Consider the following 19547-nt stretch of genomic DNA (forward strand, 5'->3'; position numbering starts at 1 on the left):
GCTTTCATCACTCCTTGTCTTAGTATTTCCCATAATGCAAAGCACATCTCCTTGCGGACATGTATAATGCTATGTATGAAGGGAAGGGCCACTACCCAGACTGGTTTCGACCTTTATTAAGGTCTCGTCAGTGGAGCCATTGTTTGCTTACACTCGGATAAAGGATTAAACTAAATTTATTACAGTCTAAACAAGTGGAAGAAAAAAAAAATCCAACATCTTTCTCTAAATCCAGAGTAGTTTAATAATAAAATGAGACACCTTTTGGCAACTCCTATAGGGAAATATGACTTTTACATTGTTTCCACCTTAGTATCACCACCTCTGGGTTTGGCTCCCAGTGACGAGACCTCAATAAATGTCGAAACCGGTCTGGGTAGTGACCCATTCCTTAATGCATAGCGTTATACATGTCCGCAAGGAGATATGCTTTGCATTATGGGAGATACTAAGACAAGGAATGATGAGAGCTTTGTCCACCTTTTCCACGAGTTGCCTGGTGTTGTACTACTTTACCTCAGTCCTGAAGATATTTTCAGGCGCAAACTTTGTTTGCTCACACTTGGATAAAGGATTAAACTAAATTTATTATACTCTAACCATGTGGAGAAAAACTTCCAACTTCAGAAGATTTGGAAAAATACCACGCAGACCTAATTGGTGTTACTATACCGAAACAAAGGTGGCAAAAATAAGTGAGATTCTTCTAAATTACAAACACAAGATGATGCGTCGTAAGGAAAAAGAAGGAGTAACCATAGTATTCAACACTAAATACGAGGCTAATCTTCTTGAATGGCAAGCAGTCTCAAGTAGAGTGATGTGGGCAAACATCAGAATGAGGAAACTGGACTATGACTTATTTGCGCCTATCGTCCCACTGAAAGTTCTATTTAGGAAGACGCTGATGAATTTTTCAAGTCATTAAAGAAGACAGATTACACAAATAAAAATATTTGAGTGTCGGCAAATAATAGAGAAATTTGGAGGAAAACTGTCAATAAGAAGTTAGTGATAATGTAAACCTAATCATGTAGTACCCGCCATTAATGGTGCGCATCAGAATCTAATGATGATAGAGATGGTGACGACAAAAGCAATGGAGCACGTATCATAGTTTACATTCCAGTTACATTACTGAAGAAAGCCGAGTTCGAAACAACACTATTGACGGAGTTGGCCGAGTGGTTGGCGTATCCGCTCTCCAGCCAAAAGGCTGCGGGTTCGAATCCCGCGTGGGCATGGATGTTTGTGATTTTCTGTGAAAGTACTAGTGGTGATAATCGGCGGTAGATGGCGTTGGTGTTATATGATGAAGGTTGGTGGAGTAGTGAGACGAGGAGTTGTAGAGTAGATGCCCTCCCTCGATGAGTCTTTGGACTCCCTGGAGGTGTGACGTAATAATAATATTTATGGATATTCTAAATTAACTGTTTATTGTAGATATAAGAATAATTTACTTCTCGATTTTAATTCCTCAATAAATCAAACGGCAAATGATTCACTGCAAAATATGAACAGTGTTTCTTTGATAGTGTGGTTTATACGTATTTCATAAAGAAACGTAGGATCGTTTATATATTTCACTGAAAATTTGACGGATTTTTGCTGAAAATTGCAGGATCAAATTTAATTTTCTTTTTTTTACTTTGTGATATCGAAGTCATCAGTTTGGTATGCGATATCTATCGGAATGTAAACATTTCGTATTTCGAGTTATGATTTTGTTTAAATTGTCAAGATAAATTATGGGTTTTTATTGCTTAGAATATTACAGTTGCTATCGCAACAAGTGCACGCTTATGGAAATAAATATTTATGAGTTGCGCTGTGGGAGTCTGCATCAATGATGCATTCGTGGTCTACGTTATTCTGGCATGCAGTAGTAGATGAATTAGGCAAATTAATAGCTTTAACGTTACGTTGCATCTCATGCATGTACTATACACACACACACACACACAAAACATGTGACTTTCTACTATTGCGATTGTCATCTTGTAACAGCACGTTACATCACAACAGTAAAGTTTTAATCTTTGGACTGCGGCAGTTACGTCAAATAATTTTTATCACATTTTCCACACCGGTGAGAGCTGCCCTCGCAATCATATTCATTCAGTCTTTCTAACCTAGCAAAAAAAGAGGCTATTCTTAATCTGCTGTGAGTCCTTTCCCCTTTGCAAACAGTATGGTCACCACGACACTCAGAAAAACTTCTTGGGTTCCTGCTTGCTTAGGAGTGACAGTGATTGGAGGTGTTCTAATCACTTTTATAATTGCCGTTGCACGTCGTGATGTAACCCCGTATATGCCGTTCATAAGGTCAGTCATTTATCTTGAAACTAAGTGTTCAGTGCTTGCTTTAATTTCTTTGGTAACTAACTGTAGAACTACTTATGTACGTGTTAGGATTTTCGTTCGGTTTTATGAGTTGCGATTTGGATTTTTCACATGGTGTATGTAGATAATGTCAAACACATACCAGTGTTGTATGTAATCACCAGATTAAGCTGGAATTTCGCATACAGTGTGCAATCTAGATTACGTATAGCAGGACGTTTTCACATTAGGAACTATCGGCAGAATTATAACCTAAAACTCACAAACGAATGCACAATACTCAGAAAAAATTCAACAAGAAAATTCCCATAATTATCTTTGTGTAATTTCTCAACATATGAATAACGATTCTGATAAAACTAAATTTAATATTTAGTTAAATAGTCATTAAATACATTATAAATATATTTAATTATAGATGATATAATTAATTAAATATTCATTCCATATAATTAACGATAAAATATTTTAAAGCTACAGTTTTAGTTTATTTTTAAATAAATCCATTTCGAAAAGTATAAACTTCTATTAGTGGAAATAACTTACAATTCTTTTTTTAATTTAGGTAACAAAAGTGATGTTGAGTTTTTAAAGAGTTCATAAAATATTTTTGTATGCAACCACAGAAACGCTTATTCTTAAACTGTTATAGTTCATGGTTATACACACGGAGCTCGAAAAAAGGATACTAGATGAGCGATAGAAAAACAAGACAGTGTCTTCATCAGTAATCCATTAATTTTAAAACAAACCCATTTGATTATTAGAATAGTAAATTGAACTAAAAAAAAACTTCCTCAAATTTCTAGTTCAGCGTTTCCAACGCTATACTCTTTATTACAGCCTCTTTACACTCAAGCAAGATACACATACTCTAATATGTAACTCCACAGTTAACAATGCTTATGGATGTAGGCCATGGATGGAGATCGCCCTGTAGATTAAAGGGGATGTTGTCTAACGTTTATTGCATTTCGCTTTGAGGATGGATAGGCAGAAAACTCAAGGATGGCACTACCTCAGAAGTACTGGTTGATGGGTCGTTTTTAGGTCACAGAAACTAAGGCTATGAGGCAAGAGTTTTAAGATGACTGATCAGTTTTGTGACAGAAAATTTACAATCTTCCTATAGAATACATTCCCCCCCCCCTTCTCTCTCTCTCTCTCTCTTGCTAACTGTGTCACGGTTGAATAGGCACAGCTTCGCATTCTCAACAGGGCTGCAAAATAAACCATTAAACTAATAGTTAGATTATCTATATTAATGAGATGCATTCAAATGAATACTATATACTCCAGTTTAGGTATAATTTTTCTAGTATGCATTTCTTTCACATGCTGGATCATTTTGAGTGATCCAAGATGTATTGCCGAAACATTTGAAGCAGTACTGAGAAAAAAAAATCAAAAAGAAAAATTTCTTAATTAAAAGGGAAATTAATCGGAATACTGTGGGGGGGGGATCTCTCACTCATTGACAGTGTTAGGTCATTCTGAATGATTCCTAATAAGTTGATCTCAAAAGACATTTTACCTTTGACTTAGTAATACTATTTCAATATAGTGTCATTCCATCGTACCGACGCAATGATGTATACGCTAAATTCCGTAAAAAGCAGTTTAAATCACAAGAACAACTGGAAAACTGCCATGTCGAAAAATGCCATGTTCATTTTCTTTGAGTTTCCTTTTCTAAGCAGTTGTACATCCAATTCACATCCCTACTTCAAATATAAATAACTAAAAATTGGATATCTTGCTTCTAAAATCTACTCTTTCAAAAACAAAAAAAAGCACAAAACTATGAACTAAAACAAGGGAAACCGAAACACATAAAATACTGTGGACTCAGTTATTTAAGAGGAATAATGATAATACTGGCATTTAAGTAATCTCACGCGAATATGACCTAACCATTCTTGTCTTATTATAAGTACTGAAACATTCCCCATCTTTCAGAGTTGCAAGCTTATAAGTTACTGGTACTTCTGACTTACAATATGGCATATAAAACATGAGCGTGAATATTTATTTAGTCAAAGAATTCCAAGTGGACAAATTCTGAATTTACCATCTTATACTCCATTATAAGTATAAAGAAATGGTAGCTTGCATTGATAGCAAGAAGCTTCTGCATGTATTATCGCTCCTTCATTCCAGTAGCCTACGGAAAAAACGGGGAATTAAATTATGGCATTAATTAGAGCTTGGTTAAAGTTTCGAGCACAAAATCTTCACCTGTTTCTAGCATACAGAAGTGCTACTCTAAGTTACCAGTAATGGCAGTAATAGCCATAATTGCATCATAAACATGCAAATTGACTCTACTTTTTTAAGAACTGGAAACCTGACTAAGAGAAACATATATAATGCAATATAAAACCTATCATCAACTCTCCCAATGCCGGCAACTTTGATCTCCAAAATTGTGTGGCGACTATAATGCTCAAAACAATTAGGAGGTATTTTTCTTATTATTGTTAAAATTATTTCACGCTAAAATGTATAATTTGTTAAATTTGTAATAAATATCGATTATTTAATCAATATCTCATCAATTACATCCTATCCATAAGTAAGAAATATTTATTCATGTATAAAGTACCGAATAGTTATAATTATTTGCAGAAATTTATAATTATCCGACAGAAACTAAAATATCACCTAATTGTTTTGAGCAGTGTATTTGTGTTTGTTTGGGAAGGGAGGAGTCTGCAAATGTGTGGGAAGAGAAACTGGAATCTCAGAACTTCGCTAGCATAGTGTGACTTCGTACTTCCTGTTCTAGTCGAATTGAGTTTCATGGATTTCGCAGGTGTGGGTGAAGAAGATTTCACATTATGAAAATTCGTTCCAACCATGCTGGGGGGGATGGAAGAAAGGTAAATAGTTGTGCAAAGAAAGTTTTCTAGCAGAAGCTTGTCTTAGTTGAAGGAAGTCCATTGTGCAATATACGAAAGTCCCCATTGAGGAATGTTGACCTCATTCCTCAACAAATCAATATGACTTAACTATAGAAGAATGATTTTAAGAAATGTACCATTCAACGATTGTCTTGAAAAATTCCATTTTAACTAAACCATTTAATTCCTTTCAAAATCCTGCAACTAAACATAAAAGCCTAACGGAGAAGATTACACCGTTAAAGGAAGATGAGTAACCTACAACCCCCAGACCAGACTTTTTATACTGATTTTAATACTGTGTTTTGGATAAGAATGATATGGACTCCGACCAGCGTTCAAGCCTCGTCTCCATAGCTGCTGGAATCAACACAAGGCTTGTCGAGAGAGAGAGAAACTTTTGTCTTTTATTAGCATGTATGCATATGTATGTTTGTATTCGTCACTGTAGCTGACGTGATTTCTAAACAAGCAAACTGCTGAATAACACTGATTTCACAATCCTTAGGGTTGCACACTTTAAGTATATTACTTAAACTTTCATTTCAAAACGTATTGTTAAGCTATTTATAAAAGCCCAGGTTGGGAAGGTCACACTCCTTTCATGAGGTTGTGATTCAGCAACACCTTGTACTGTGTTAACTGCGCGATCCACTCAGATATCCTGAGGATGAATATTAGGAACACAGTCTGTTTGTTATTCAAGTTTTCTTGATATTTTTCCTACAAACCGAGGATTCAAGAGGAAGAGAATCTTGAATTTGAGAAGCCAGTATTAGTGGATAGATCAATAACTACTTAACAAAAGCAAATCACGTGCAATTTCTGATATAACTTTGTGAAAACATGCCACCCTATCATATTCTTTATAATTCACTGTGTCTGTGATTGTCCGTCTCATTATGTGAAGTATTTTATTTAATGTTTCTTTTATTATGTCAATGCGAACGGTGTTCCACAGCAAACTGCTGAAGATTCACAATTGCATTCTACCCGCCACTTATCTGCTTTTATCCGACAACCGCCACAGCTGACTGACAGTTAAGTAGTGCTTCGTCATGGGATTCACTGATAAGACAACATTACGCCTCACTCCCACTCTAGTACTGTAGCGAAATATTGCAAACAACTTCTTAGCAAAGCCTTTAAAAACACAGCAAAAGTGTTGAAAGCAAACAAGCAGAAATGTACGTTGTCACAGAAACGATCTGTTCTACGAAGTGTATGACTGTGGTATGTTAGGTGCTCAGTCTATGTTGTTATTTTCATAGGTACAGCGATAAAATGCAGGCGGAACATTATATATGGAGAGCAGATGGACCAGTTTAATGAAGAGTGAGTCGCGTGAGATCATCCAAAGGAAACGTCTTCAGCAAACTATATTTAGAACAAAACAATTCCAAGTTCCTATAGGATTACAGTATAAACTTTAAACTGCTCTAGATAGAATTATTCTTGACTTTACAATTCAGAGATAAAAATTACTCATCCTTTATTTTTCTGTACAACTAAAACGTGGTGAATTCTGTACTATATTCATGCAGTATTGCAAAAGATTCTCTACTCATATTATGGCATCAGCTATTCTACTATAACCAGACCTACATGCATGCACCATGAACTAACAGGATGCTTATGAAGTATAGCTTAATAGCTGAACCAGAAATACGAAATATAATAATTTACTGATGTATAGGATTTTTTATTTATATTGCACTGCATGCACTTCAATTTTCTTACAATTTCCTTACAATAAATGCTGCATCGTCAATAATGAAATAGGCGGGCCAATGAAATTCAATAGCAAGTACTCGCGTACACTTTCAAATGACCCGTGCTCCATTCAAATTTACTCTTGACCCGGTGGATGCGATAAAAGTTAATGGAAAAATATAAATTAAATATATGCAGGACACACATGAAACTAGTGAGTATAAATACATTGGATTAGATTTGATTAAATTAAGTATCTTAAATTAATCTGACAAATCACTCTTTGATGTTCCCTGATTAAAACTAATCATATATTGATGTGTCTAAATCAATTTTGAAGTTGAAAAAAATGTTTTTGGTTTGCGTTTGGTGAGGCGTTTACATTCACCCGATGGCGTGTCAGTGAAAAACAACCGAATAATATATCGGTGTTGTTTGTGTGTGTGGGGGGGGGGGCGAAGAGGTGATTGAATCGAGAAACAATTGCAAAATTGTTTGCAATTAGCAAAATGGCAGATAAAAGTAAAAGAAATGTTATGTTTCGATGATATATCTACTGGTGGTCATTGGAAGCAGGAAGAATTTCAGTATTTGTTATGATAACTAGTAATATTTGCTGTTACATTTTCACAAATGCAAACACTGTGGGGCTTTTTCAGCCTGTTAAAGTTCTTGAATTCTATACAGTAAAAACGTTAGCATAACACGTCAATAACAAAATGGTCGGTAAGTAATGTAATCAAAGATATGCCGATCGAAGTTGTGTATATAGTCACAGACACGACAGGAAAACCCATGACCGCTCCCTCATTTGTTTGTACGATTTATCTTGACATTTGGAATATCCTGGGTTGATAGACACTTCAGATAATTTTAATATGTTCCGTGAGTTTCTCCTGAAAAAACTCGGGTTTTCATTCCACAAAACGTCAAATCGGCCAGAAGAACAGACGAAATAAATTTAATAAACAGGATACAAACAACATGAATTTTATCCTAATAAAATTACGGTGAAGTAAGGCAAAGATAATTGACGGTTTGTGAGGGTAACGCTACCTCTCATAATGATGATGCAAAATTGAAGTCAATGTCGTATGCTGGAGTTTATCAGATACCTTGCTCATTTAGCCTCACTTACTTTGGTCAAACAAATGTTTATATGTTATTTAGGGCAGCTCTTTTTGTTGTTTTGAAAAAAGAAAAACCTAAGTTTCTGGAAGAAAAAAAACATTTCCTCTGTCTTATGAGATCATCTAATAAACGTTCAGTCGGAAGCTCTTATGAAGGTTCTTCGTACACGAGATCCGAACCCAGGTCTGTGCAACACAAGGGTAAATATAGCTTACTCCTCGTTGTTCTACATAGGCGCCAGAAAGAAAAAGAATTTTAAATTGAAAGACTTAAAGAGTCTAAGTCAGTTCTTGCGCAGTGTACAATGTTGGTTATTCACAGGGTTAAATACATTTAACAGCAAATTTGCTTTTATCTACTCCATAATATAAAATGATAAGCTTTTTTTGTTTTTGAGTCACGTTTTTTGTCAAGTTATATGAAACGTTTTGAAACTCAGGGGCAACCCTGAGTGTTGTCGAGTCTTCACAATTCGAGTCATCAGAATTCAAAGAGAACTGGCCCCAGTCCGCAACTCGGGGGGGGGGGAGGCGTCAGGGTGCGGAGCCTCCTAGTAGATTATAAGAAAACGTTTGATACAATGCATAGAGAAGAAATATGGAATGCAATGATTTATATAAAAATTGTAAATTATATAAAAATATGCAAATTTATATAAACTTTGTGTAACTTGCGTGCAAGTTACACAAAGTTTATATAAAACACAAAAACAAAGTTACAATTAGGTAATAAATTAACAGAACGAGATTGAAATTATTCAAGGTGTAAGACAAGAATGTAGTCTGTCTCCAACTCTATTCGATATTTATGTTGATCAAATCACAAAAAAATTATGGAAAACAATAAAACAAGGTACTCAGTTAACCATTCTATGAATAAACCAGCAGTACAATGATTTTGAAAAAGAAAATAAAAATCATGGCATTTAAATACAGCGGTCATTTAGGTCAGAAATAGTAAGAGAAGATAAAATAGAACAGGTGACATGGTTTAATTATTTGGGTCGCCAAAAGGAAAAAGAGAAAGATGAAGACCAGTCGCTAAATGGAAAGATCAATCAAGCTGGAACAGGCAATACTTAATCTTTGATGAGAAGGGGGGGAAAAGGCAGTTAAACAGATCCTAACTTGAGCCTTCCGCTAAAGTCATTGATTAATATAAAGGTTAAAACCTTTCCATTTACTTTTCACAGCTCTCCTTCCACCCCATCCTGGAAAGGAGCTGTGAAAACCTAATAAACAAATCATACTGAAGTTTAAAAGTAACTACTTCAGGCTTTGCTAATTTTTAGGGATTATGCAAAGCAAGTGACATAATTTAAATATTTGATACGTGTTAGATTCTTAATAGCACAGACTTAGTGCATTATTACCGCAAATATCATGAGAATTCCACGATGTGTTTTATTATTATACTTGAAATATTTCATTCTATCTTGTTTCATTATATCCCATCATTGAACCTTAATACTAAGTTAAATCATTTATGAAAAAGAAATACGAAGTCAAATGATTTTGTTATATACTACTATTGGATGTCCTTTTTCCGACATTCGCATTCAGTATCAGGGGAAAGAGAATATATATATATATATATATATATATATATATATATATATATATATATATATATATATATATATATATATATATATATATATATATATATATAAATCCAGCTGTTAAAAAACATCACTTCTGCGTCACCATTGAATTTTTACTTGGTTGCATGACATACCAAAATAAGCCTTAATTTAACCTGAACGGACATATTAATTAAAGCCTAGGAAACTATTTGTTAATTACATTTTTAATTTTCACGTACTTCGCAAAACTTTGTCAATATATGTGTGACACTTCTAAAGTTTGCTTTTTGAGTAACTCATTAATCTGAAAGAAAATCTCCACACTAACGTATAAATTACCTTAACAGCAACCATTTACAACACAGAAAGTTGAGTCAAGGAAAAAAGGTGAACTCAGTGAATACAAACGATCGCAGTATAACGAATAACATTCTGGCTAGTTGGGTGAAGCAAAATTGCTTTTCATATTCCCCTTTGTCTGTAATGAAAGAACTTTGAATGGAGTGTTTGTGAGCTATATGCTCGCCCATTGAGGGCAGTGAAATTAGCTGTGTTCAGCTGAACTTAAGATTGACTTAGGCCTTTTATATTTGTAGCTTTCCGCTTCATTATATTCCAATGCGTCCTTGATCAACGGGTTTGGGTGGTTACTTGTCTTGGTGAAGAACTTCTCAGCTAGAACTAGGAGAAGGGAAGAGATATAAGGGATATTGACTTCTCTATGGATCTAGGAGTTTCTAATAAACCAAGGGGCATCTAGAATCATCCTCAGGCACATGTTCTGTAATCTCAGCGCAGTGGATTTTGGGATACTTATTCGTGGACACGACTAATGTGAACTAACGAAAGAGTGGAAGGTGGCAGTACTACATTTACACCCTAATATAACTTCTGAAAGTAGTTAGCACAAATTTAACGCTGTGCATGGTAAATGAAGAACAAGACATGCAATGCAACATACGGCATTGATAATTAATAATAAAAATAGAGTAACTTGATAGGAAACAAAAGAAAAACGAATTAGTTTCATTACAAAGCTAACTGGAATTTCAACGTTAGCTACGACTGTAGATTAATACTTCATAAGAAAGGGACAAATAAGCTAAAGATGTTATTTAAAATATGAAACAGAAGAGAAAGAGTTCCTATATAATAAAAAGCAATTAAGAAAGAACTAAATTATTCACGGTATACTTATTGTTATTAACGAAGCCAATAAGGTCAGCAATTATAAGATATTTTCTCAAGAACAGCATTATTTTATTTTTTATGTTGACACTACATATGAAAGTTCACAAGACCTATAACACTACAGCGCATGTGTGGACAAGCGATTAAGGAGAAAATGCAGCCTGTTGATATGTTTCTTGAAGAGTGGGAAAAACAGTAGGGGGTGATTGTTCCAAAGAATAGAGGTGGATGGAATGATGGAAGCTGATGAGAAGAGAACAAGTTTTCTTATGAGCATTATATAATCCTCCCTATCTTTTATTACACATCTCATTAAAGTATGGTAGATTTATAATCTGTCGCGGAACTGTCATAAAAATCTGTATAATTATCAGTTGTTCTTCATATGCTTTAAATTTATTACCTAAGAGAGAGTAACCCTAATTAACCTTGTTAACCTTTAGCCTTAATTATGCTACTTTAAAAATCAGAAAAAACAGCCCCTTGACAACAGTTCCCTAACTCGGGAAGCTGCTAAAGAAAGGCGTCGAAAAAGATCCTGTAGTGGGCGACAAGAACTCGAACGGTGTTTCTCCGAGAAATTTATCACTCCGTAAGCAGCTATCATTTCCAGGTCTACACAGATATCGCCCGAAAACTCATTCATTCAATTATTCTGATGCCATGTCCGATACGGAGATTGACAACCATAGCCCTCCACTTATTTCTATCTTGTGCATCTCTAAAGATCTAAAGATCTGTACACCGAACACTGGACGCTCTTGAGTGTCCAGTGTTCGGTGACCTTCGTTCAGTGATGTCTTGATTGGCATCTTCCTCTTCTTTCTGATCGCATTCAATAAACTTTTTTGCTTTGCTCTTTCACGTATTTGGTTGACTGTAGCCTTTTGCATCCACTTGAACCGCATCCCTCTTCTTAGTACCGACGTCTCCAGAGCCATTATTCTTGTTTCTGTTTCATTCCCGATGCTTTATGTTTCTAAGGTGTACAATAATGAAGAATAGACTTACGTCGAGAGTCGTATTTTTGTATTTATACTAACTTTTCTGTTGATAAGTATTTGTTTCATGTTAATGAAGGTTATTTTGGTTTCTTATTCTTTTGATTTCTTTATTATCCGTTCCATCATTAGCATACAATAACCCATTTGATGGTTGTTAATACTGATAACACAGTGTTGTGACGGAAATAAATTTATTGTTATAAGGGTTTAAGTCTTTCTAATTAGGCTTATCCCCATTAAAGAAAACATTTTTGTCTTCTGACAGACAGTAGTGGTGGTAGTAGTCAATTCATAGATTAGATGGCTGAACAAAAATATCCGACAGACACAGAATTTGTTGGGAAATGACACAGCAGCGAGGAAACATATTGAACAAAATCTTTACCATCTACTGGTAAGAGTGAGATGATCTAATATTGCTTAAAAGTAAACGTTTTCTCTTTATGTATAAAAAATGTTACCACTCACTTGATTTGATTCTTAAAATTATTTCAAATGAATTTTTATTTTGCAGTGAAGCAGGAGCCACCCCTCCAGAGAGTGGGATCTTCAGCATCACTCTGATCCTTGGCTCTCTTTTAGGTATGTTCTCAGAATTCCCACATGAAATTTTTAAGAGCTCATAAAACTTACATAGCACGTAAAGAAGTAATATGCGTTTACACAAATATTTCTCGAAATGTTCTCGAAAAGATGTTTCCCAGTTGGTGTTGCTCTTAGTTACTAAAAAGTAACTAAGAGCAACTAAGTAACTAAGAGCATATCGAGTCTGTAAATCTCCACTAAAGGAGATTTAGAGACTGGATTTAAAGGATATCTACATTAAAATCTGACTGTTAAAATTCCCGTGCATCAAATTGACACACTATCCTAGGATATCAATGTAATCTCATCCAAATCCAATTAAACTTAAAATCTTTATATAATCATTATTTCACTCGAAATAGTAACCGAAATTATCCGATCATTTATCAATGGCATTCCTTCTATAGACTTATTTCTTGGAAAGCATCATATTGGAATAAATAAACACAACAAATTCAATCCATATTTAAATTTGAGATTTATATTTACTACGCTCTTCTATGAATACATCCGATCTTTACATGCAATACAAAGCCGAAAGGAAAACGATGAAGCAGCTTTGTGAAGAAACGTTTGATGTACTTGGAGTGCACTGTTGCAATATCATAGACTTCCCTTGATATTACAGTGTCTGTATACAGGCAATGGGGGAACGTATTATGAAAGTTAAAGAAGAAAGTTCTAAATATGGTCTTAACCTTAATCTCAAAAAGACAAAAATAATGGCAACATGTGAACTTAATGATTTTGAAGTAGAAGGGGAGAAAATGGAAGCTGTTAACAATTTTGTGCTCCTAGGATCCCGAATTGATCAAGATGGTTATTGTACTGAAGAAGTTATAAGAAGATTATTACTCGGAAAGAAATCAATGAAAAATTTAAGCAAGATCTTTAAAGATAAAGATATTAGCCTCACAACAAAAATCAGAATCTTGGTATTCCCTGTGGTGCTGTATGGATGTGAAAGTTGGATCTTGAGAAAGAGTGAAAGAAGGAAGATAGATGCATTTGAATTATGGGTTTGGAGACGCTTACTACGAATACCATGGACTGCAAAGCAAACCAATAAATCAGTGATAGACAGAATAAAGCCAGATTGCTCCCTCAAAGCTATGATCATCAAGCAAAAATTGTCATACTTCAGACATATTATGCTAGCAAATGACAGTCTGGAGAAGATGATGATGCTTTCTAAAGTTGATGGAAGCAGGAGAAGAGGAAGACCAAGAATTAGATGGGTGGATGGAGTTAAAGAAGCAACTGGAATGCGCTTGGAAATTCTGAAAGATATGGCCAGGGACAGATCTGAATGGAGAATGTATGTTCATAGAATCACCAGGAGTTGAAAACGACTACATGGAACACAACAACAACAACAATAGCAGCAATGCATGCTGAGATCGAAAGATAAGATTAACAATGATGATTGATACTTACGTGTTCCAAAGCCTGTTTTCTTCTACGAAAAATGTTTATACCGTAGAGATTTCTGTTCATACTTTTATAATGATATTTTGCAATTATTTTTTAAATAACGAATGATTTGGAGGTTTTATTTTATCTGTTCTGCACATTCACTGCTTTTCTCCTGATTGTTTCGGTCCACGTTTAGGAATGTCTTCCTCAAATTATCCATACTTTGAAACGAAACACAGACCGTTTTCTGTCCGTTTGGAATGTCTCTCATCGTAATGACACACACGAAATAATGTGAATGGTTTGAAGGACAAAAAGAAGAAGAATTCCGGAAGAAGAAATGTTATTGATATTTTGTTCTCTGGTAAATTTTGTATCATTTTTGAAGAATTTTATGGGCTAGTCTTGTTATAACTTACAGAATAATAAACAGTTATTTTTGTGATTATCGTTAAGTTTTGAATACTGTCATGACTTCAATTTAGCATTGGGACACATTCCTTTAAATATAGATGCACGTTTTTCAGGGCCATTCTAGAAGAAAGAAAAAACATCACCACAGGTTGGTTCTCAAGCACAGTAACGCAAGGTAATTCAAGAAAAAATCGCGACACGCATTAGTTTGCTATTTCTTGCTTCAAAAGAACGGCTGATCTGCGATTATGTAAAATATTTTACACACAAATAAAGCGGTCGTTTATCGAAAAAGTTCAATTAAACTAAACTAGCATAATTCAACTAACACATTCAAAATATCTCTTTTTAGGCATCTCAACCATGATACTCAGATTTTTTCTCGTGTACGAAATCAATCGAGAAGGGGATCGAATTCTAAGGTTTGCTAATATCGTCGCGTTAGTTGGCGGGATCGCATCCGTATGCGGCATGATGATTGTGGCATCGTATCCCGTAAGTGCATTCCAAATTCATTTAAACACTTGCCTCTGTTAAACTGAGACATAGTTAAGCAGAGACAGACAGAGAGAGAGAGAGAGAGAGAGAGAGAGAGAGAGAGAGAGAGAGAGAGAGAGAGAGAGACAGAGAGAGAGAGAGAGACAGACAGAGAGAGAGAGAGACAGAGAGAGAGAGAGAGAGACAGAGAGAGAGAGAGAGAGAGAGAGAGACAGAGAGAGAGAGAGAGACAGAGAGAGAGAGAGACAGAGAGAGAGAGAGACAGAGAGACAGAGAGAGACAGAGAGAGACAGAGACAGAGAGAGAGAGAGAGAGAGACAGAGAGAGAGAGAGAGAGAGAACTGTCTCTGTTAACATATCACTTTAACTAAAACATTTTGTTTTTCTTGCAGGCGACATCCGCTAATATGATAGCCCACATGGTAGGTGCGAACTGCTTGTTTTTGGTGGGAGTAATTTATATGTTTATCCAGACCTTTATGACATTCCGAATGTGTCCTACTTATGTAGGGTGGTTGATCTGCTACATCAGACTTGCGCTTTCGATGATAGGAATTATATCTGTAATTACCAGTATCCTTTTTCCGTTATTATTCTACGAAGAAGTTCTGAATAGGAGGAATTATCACCTCACTCAGTTGACAAAATGACAAAATGTATTTTGTCATTTTGTCAACTGAGTGTCAACTCAATGACAAAATGTATTTTAAAATTTCCATTCATGAATTTATCGACTAAAAGCCAATTAATGTTAAGAAATGAAGCGAGTAAACCATTTTAATGTTGGGTAAGAACAATCCTTCGAATGGATAAAAAATCCATCCCCATTGAAAAAGAAGAAGAATCTTACGTTTCGTGATGAATTTGTCAGAAGGTAAATATACTCAAAATCACTTCCAACAAATATTTCGAGTATACTTTATGCAAGCCATCCATTTGCATAAAATATACTTGTTCATTAATTGAAAAATAGTGAAACATTCCTCATCATATTGAGTTCAAAATGAAGTTAAATCAACTAGCTGAAAGTGATCGGAATTTAAATCACATCTCATCACTACGACATTTTATTGCATTTTCTTGAGAAATAAACTTCAAATATTATTTATTCCTTTTGAAAATTGAATATAAATTATCCCCAAATATAAAATGTTGTTTTTAATTTTCTTTTCCACCGTTCAGTTTATAAGTGACTATAATAAATTTACTTTAATCCTTCATCCAAGTGTAAACAACCAAAGTTTGCGCCTGAACAATGTTCAGGACTGAGGCAACTCGTGGTAAAGGTGGACCAAGCTCTCATCACTCCCTGTCCTAGTATCTCCGAAAATGCGGATATGTATAATGCTATGCATTAAGGGAAGGGCCACTACCTAGACCGGTTTCGACCTTTATTGAGGTCTGGTCAGTGGAGCCAGACCCAGAGGTGGTGAGACTAAGGTGGAAGCAATGGAGAGGTCATATTTCCCTATACGAGTTGCCAAAAGGTGTTTCACCTTATTACTAAATTACTCTGGATTTAGAGAAAGATGTTGGAAGTTTTTTTTTCACTTGGTTAGACGATAATAAATTTAGTTTAATCTTTTATCCAAGTGTAAGCAAACAAAGTTTGCGCCCGAACACCTTTTGACAACTCGTATAGGTAAATATGACTTCTCCATTGCTTCTGCCTTAGTATCACTACTTCTGGATCTGGCTCCCACGGACGAGACCTCAATAATGGTCGAAACCGGTCTGGGTAGTGGCTCTTCCCTTAATGCATAGCATTATACATGTCCACAAGGAGATGTGCTTTGCATTATGGGAGATACTAGGACAGGGAGTGATGAGAGCCTGGTCCACCTTTACCATGAGTTGCCTCAGTCCTGAAGTATCTTAAGGCACAAACTTTGTTTGCTTACACTTGGACTAAATTTATTATAATCTAACCAAGTGGGAAAAAAACTTCCAACATCTCTATAAGCGACTAACTTTAGCTAAGAATAATTATAACAAATAACCCGAATAAAATTAAGGATTTGTTTGTATAAATTCATTTAATGTTCGTGATCCTTATCTTCGGTGTAGTGATTGTAGCAGGAGGAATAGGTAATGATAGATGGAGCAATGCAAACCACACTCACATCAAGCCTAAGAAGTCACCTGAAGATAAGGTAAAAATACTCCTTTCTCTCTTTATTTATTACATGAAATGTTTATTACATTATGTAAAATATGACCTTTATTGTGTCAAATTTCTTTATATATGACCTAAAACAGCGCAAAAGGTCTAACAAGAATTCTCTCTCTATGATACATCCGAGGCTCCTGAAATGGACTATAATACAGGTTTTTGAAATAGTTTGGACAACAAATTCCTTCTATCTGTCTTTGCTCTCCAACTACAACAATAAGATGAAATTTAGAGAATGCATCGTTGGCTTCAAATCTTGTATCCTATGAGAATATTTTATAGTTTTAATGTTTATTTTCAGTATTATTACTAAATAACACTGTATATTTTTCTTTATTTCAGGGGTTTGACGGCATCCTCACTAGTTCTACGTTCGAGTGGATCTTAGCGCTGTCGTTCATCATTTATTTTGTGACTTATATGAAGGAGTTTAGCAAAGTTCATTTGCATTTCACTCTCCTTCCCCTCGTGGACCACTTTGATGACAACATATCGGGAAGCGCAGAGTAATAAGAGATGTGGAAGCAACAAGGAATAATGTGCTGACATTCTTAAGGACTTTAAATGAAGAAAAGCGAAATTCATGTAAATACTCATAAAGATGTGAAAAAGAGTCTTCGATCAAAGAAATCATGTTGTTAATTTAATTCATAAGCTCGTATGAAATGTAAATGTAAATTATTAGAAATAAATTGCTGTAATTGTGTTGTTAAATAAAATGAATAATAATCTCCAATGCAGTTAGAGTCTAAATTTATTCTGTGTATCATTTCGTTTTTTTTCCTGACTGAAGACATTTCATAATTCGATGTCAGGCCTATTTTGTACAAGGAAGAGATCTTCATGCTTTCTTTTTTATATTAGCATCTTTTAATGAGAATTCAAGGAGACACAGCATTTGGTTCGGTCCTCTACGATCAAATACGAACATGGTTTCGAAACTTTACGCAGCAGACGAGTTTCAAATGTATTTTATGTATAGACATAATAATGTGTTATTCGGTATTAGCAAACACATTCCTAGAAGAAATCTAAGCTTTATAATTTTATTTACAACTGATATGTCACCAGTATATTCTCTGCATCCATACAGGATGCAGAGAATAGGCTTCATTTAAAGCATAACATTTGAGAAGTGGATGGATGGATACCAGGTTTGTCTCAGGATGATGCCGGATTCAAATTGAGTATCACAATTAAGGTTGAAGGAAGGAAAAATGCAGAGGTGGGTATATAGGTTCGTGATAACCCCCCATTAGGAGAAGGATTGCTAATGATTTTTCTGTTTTGTTCATCCCTAGAGAAAGTTTTATTAAGAAATTCTTTAAAAATTTAAGTCCGTCCCAGAGTTACACGACCTTCACCTTTGGCACAGAGGAGTGGTATTTGTACTTCTGAAAGGGACTTGGATTTCAACCTCTCAACTCATTAAAATCTACAGTGGAACGTTATGAGTACATGCAGTATGTTGCCAAAAGTACTGCGCTATAAATACAGACATTAAATGTTTGCTTTAAAAAAAAACAAAAAAAAAAACAAGGATGTAGTTTACCTTTGGTATGTATTAAAATTCAATCTACTTGGAAAAGATTTACTTTGCATCTAACAATTTCACAGTACTGCATGAAAGACAATATTAAAGCTCCCCGAAGGTCTTCAATACATTTGAAGACTGTACATATTTTTTTTCTGAAAGATGTGTAAATTGAAGGCGTATGTTTTCATAAAAAAGTCTCATATAAAATGATACCTACCGCATCTGCGAAGTGAAATCAATTCTGATCATGAGTTATGGCTATGATCAGGTGAATAATTCTTCAGTGAAATTCTCATCCTACTAGACATCACACTCCCAAGTGGAATTACAGCTTATATTAGGTTGTGGCCAGCAGACCTAATACCGTACATAATTTTAACTGCAAATTAAATAGCAAAATCCAGTATTCTACATCTCCGTAGCGAAGGAGAACCATAGTGCCTACTGCTTGAAAAGAGACCTGAGTTGGAATCTCGTGGTAGGTGGAGGCGAGGAACCTTCTTACTGGTTTTTCCATTCAAGATCAATTAGCCATCTCACATTCGGCGAGAAGGACTTTTTTACTCTCAAAAATTCGGAGTGTTTACTCCAGCAAGATAGGCTAGACTGTTTTGAACATTTGAAATTTATAATTATCAATTAATTCAATATAAACGGTTTGCAGACACGAGTTCAGACTACTAAGGAATCAAAAAAACAATCTTGACGTATTAAAGAAATGCATTAAAGTGTGTTCCCCATTTCGGATGCCTGATACGAAGCAATTGGTACGGAAATCGCACCTCGATGGGAGCCATTCAATAAACGCATTCGCAGTCAACGTCACCCCGTATATAAGACACATCACAACACAAGCAAGGAATTCGAAACTGGCAACAATTATTCAAAAGAAATAATTTATTAAATGCTACGATTATACGAAAGTCAACACTAAGACTCGGATGCGAGCCTGGACAATGAGAGAAGAATGTGCGCATGTCTTGTTTCGTTAACTGGAGTATTTTGAATAACTATTTTCGTACATTTATTTTCAGAGTTTAATTAGGAACCACAC

General features: G+C 35.1%; 1 protein-coding gene across 1 annotated transcript; it reads left to right on the forward strand.

Moving 5' to 3' along the window:
- Positions 1–2066: 2066 nt before the first annotated feature.
- On the forward strand, positions 2067–17692 carry LOC150092527 (DNA damage-regulated autophagy modulator protein 1-like). The gene is made up of 6 exons (XM_090414603.1): positions 2067–2325; positions 12385–12452; positions 14638–14780; positions 15176–15356; positions 16851–16936; positions 17299–17692. The coding sequence occupies exons 1-6, from the start codon at positions 2192–2194 to the stop codon at positions 17464–17466; spliced, it is 780 nt and encodes a 259-aa protein (XP_090270729.1). The 5' UTR covers positions 2067–2191; the 3' UTR covers positions 17467–17692.
- Positions 17693–19547: the final 1855 nt, after the last annotated feature.

This window comes from Typopeltis vanoorti, chromosome 25 (assembly GCF_054136105.1).
Source record: "Typopeltis vanoorti isolate ZY-2024b chromosome 25, IOZ_Tvanoo_1.0, whole genome shotgun sequence".
Taxonomy (NCBI): Eukaryota; Metazoa; Arthropoda; class Arachnida; order Uropygi; family Thelyphonidae; genus Typopeltis; species Typopeltis vanoorti.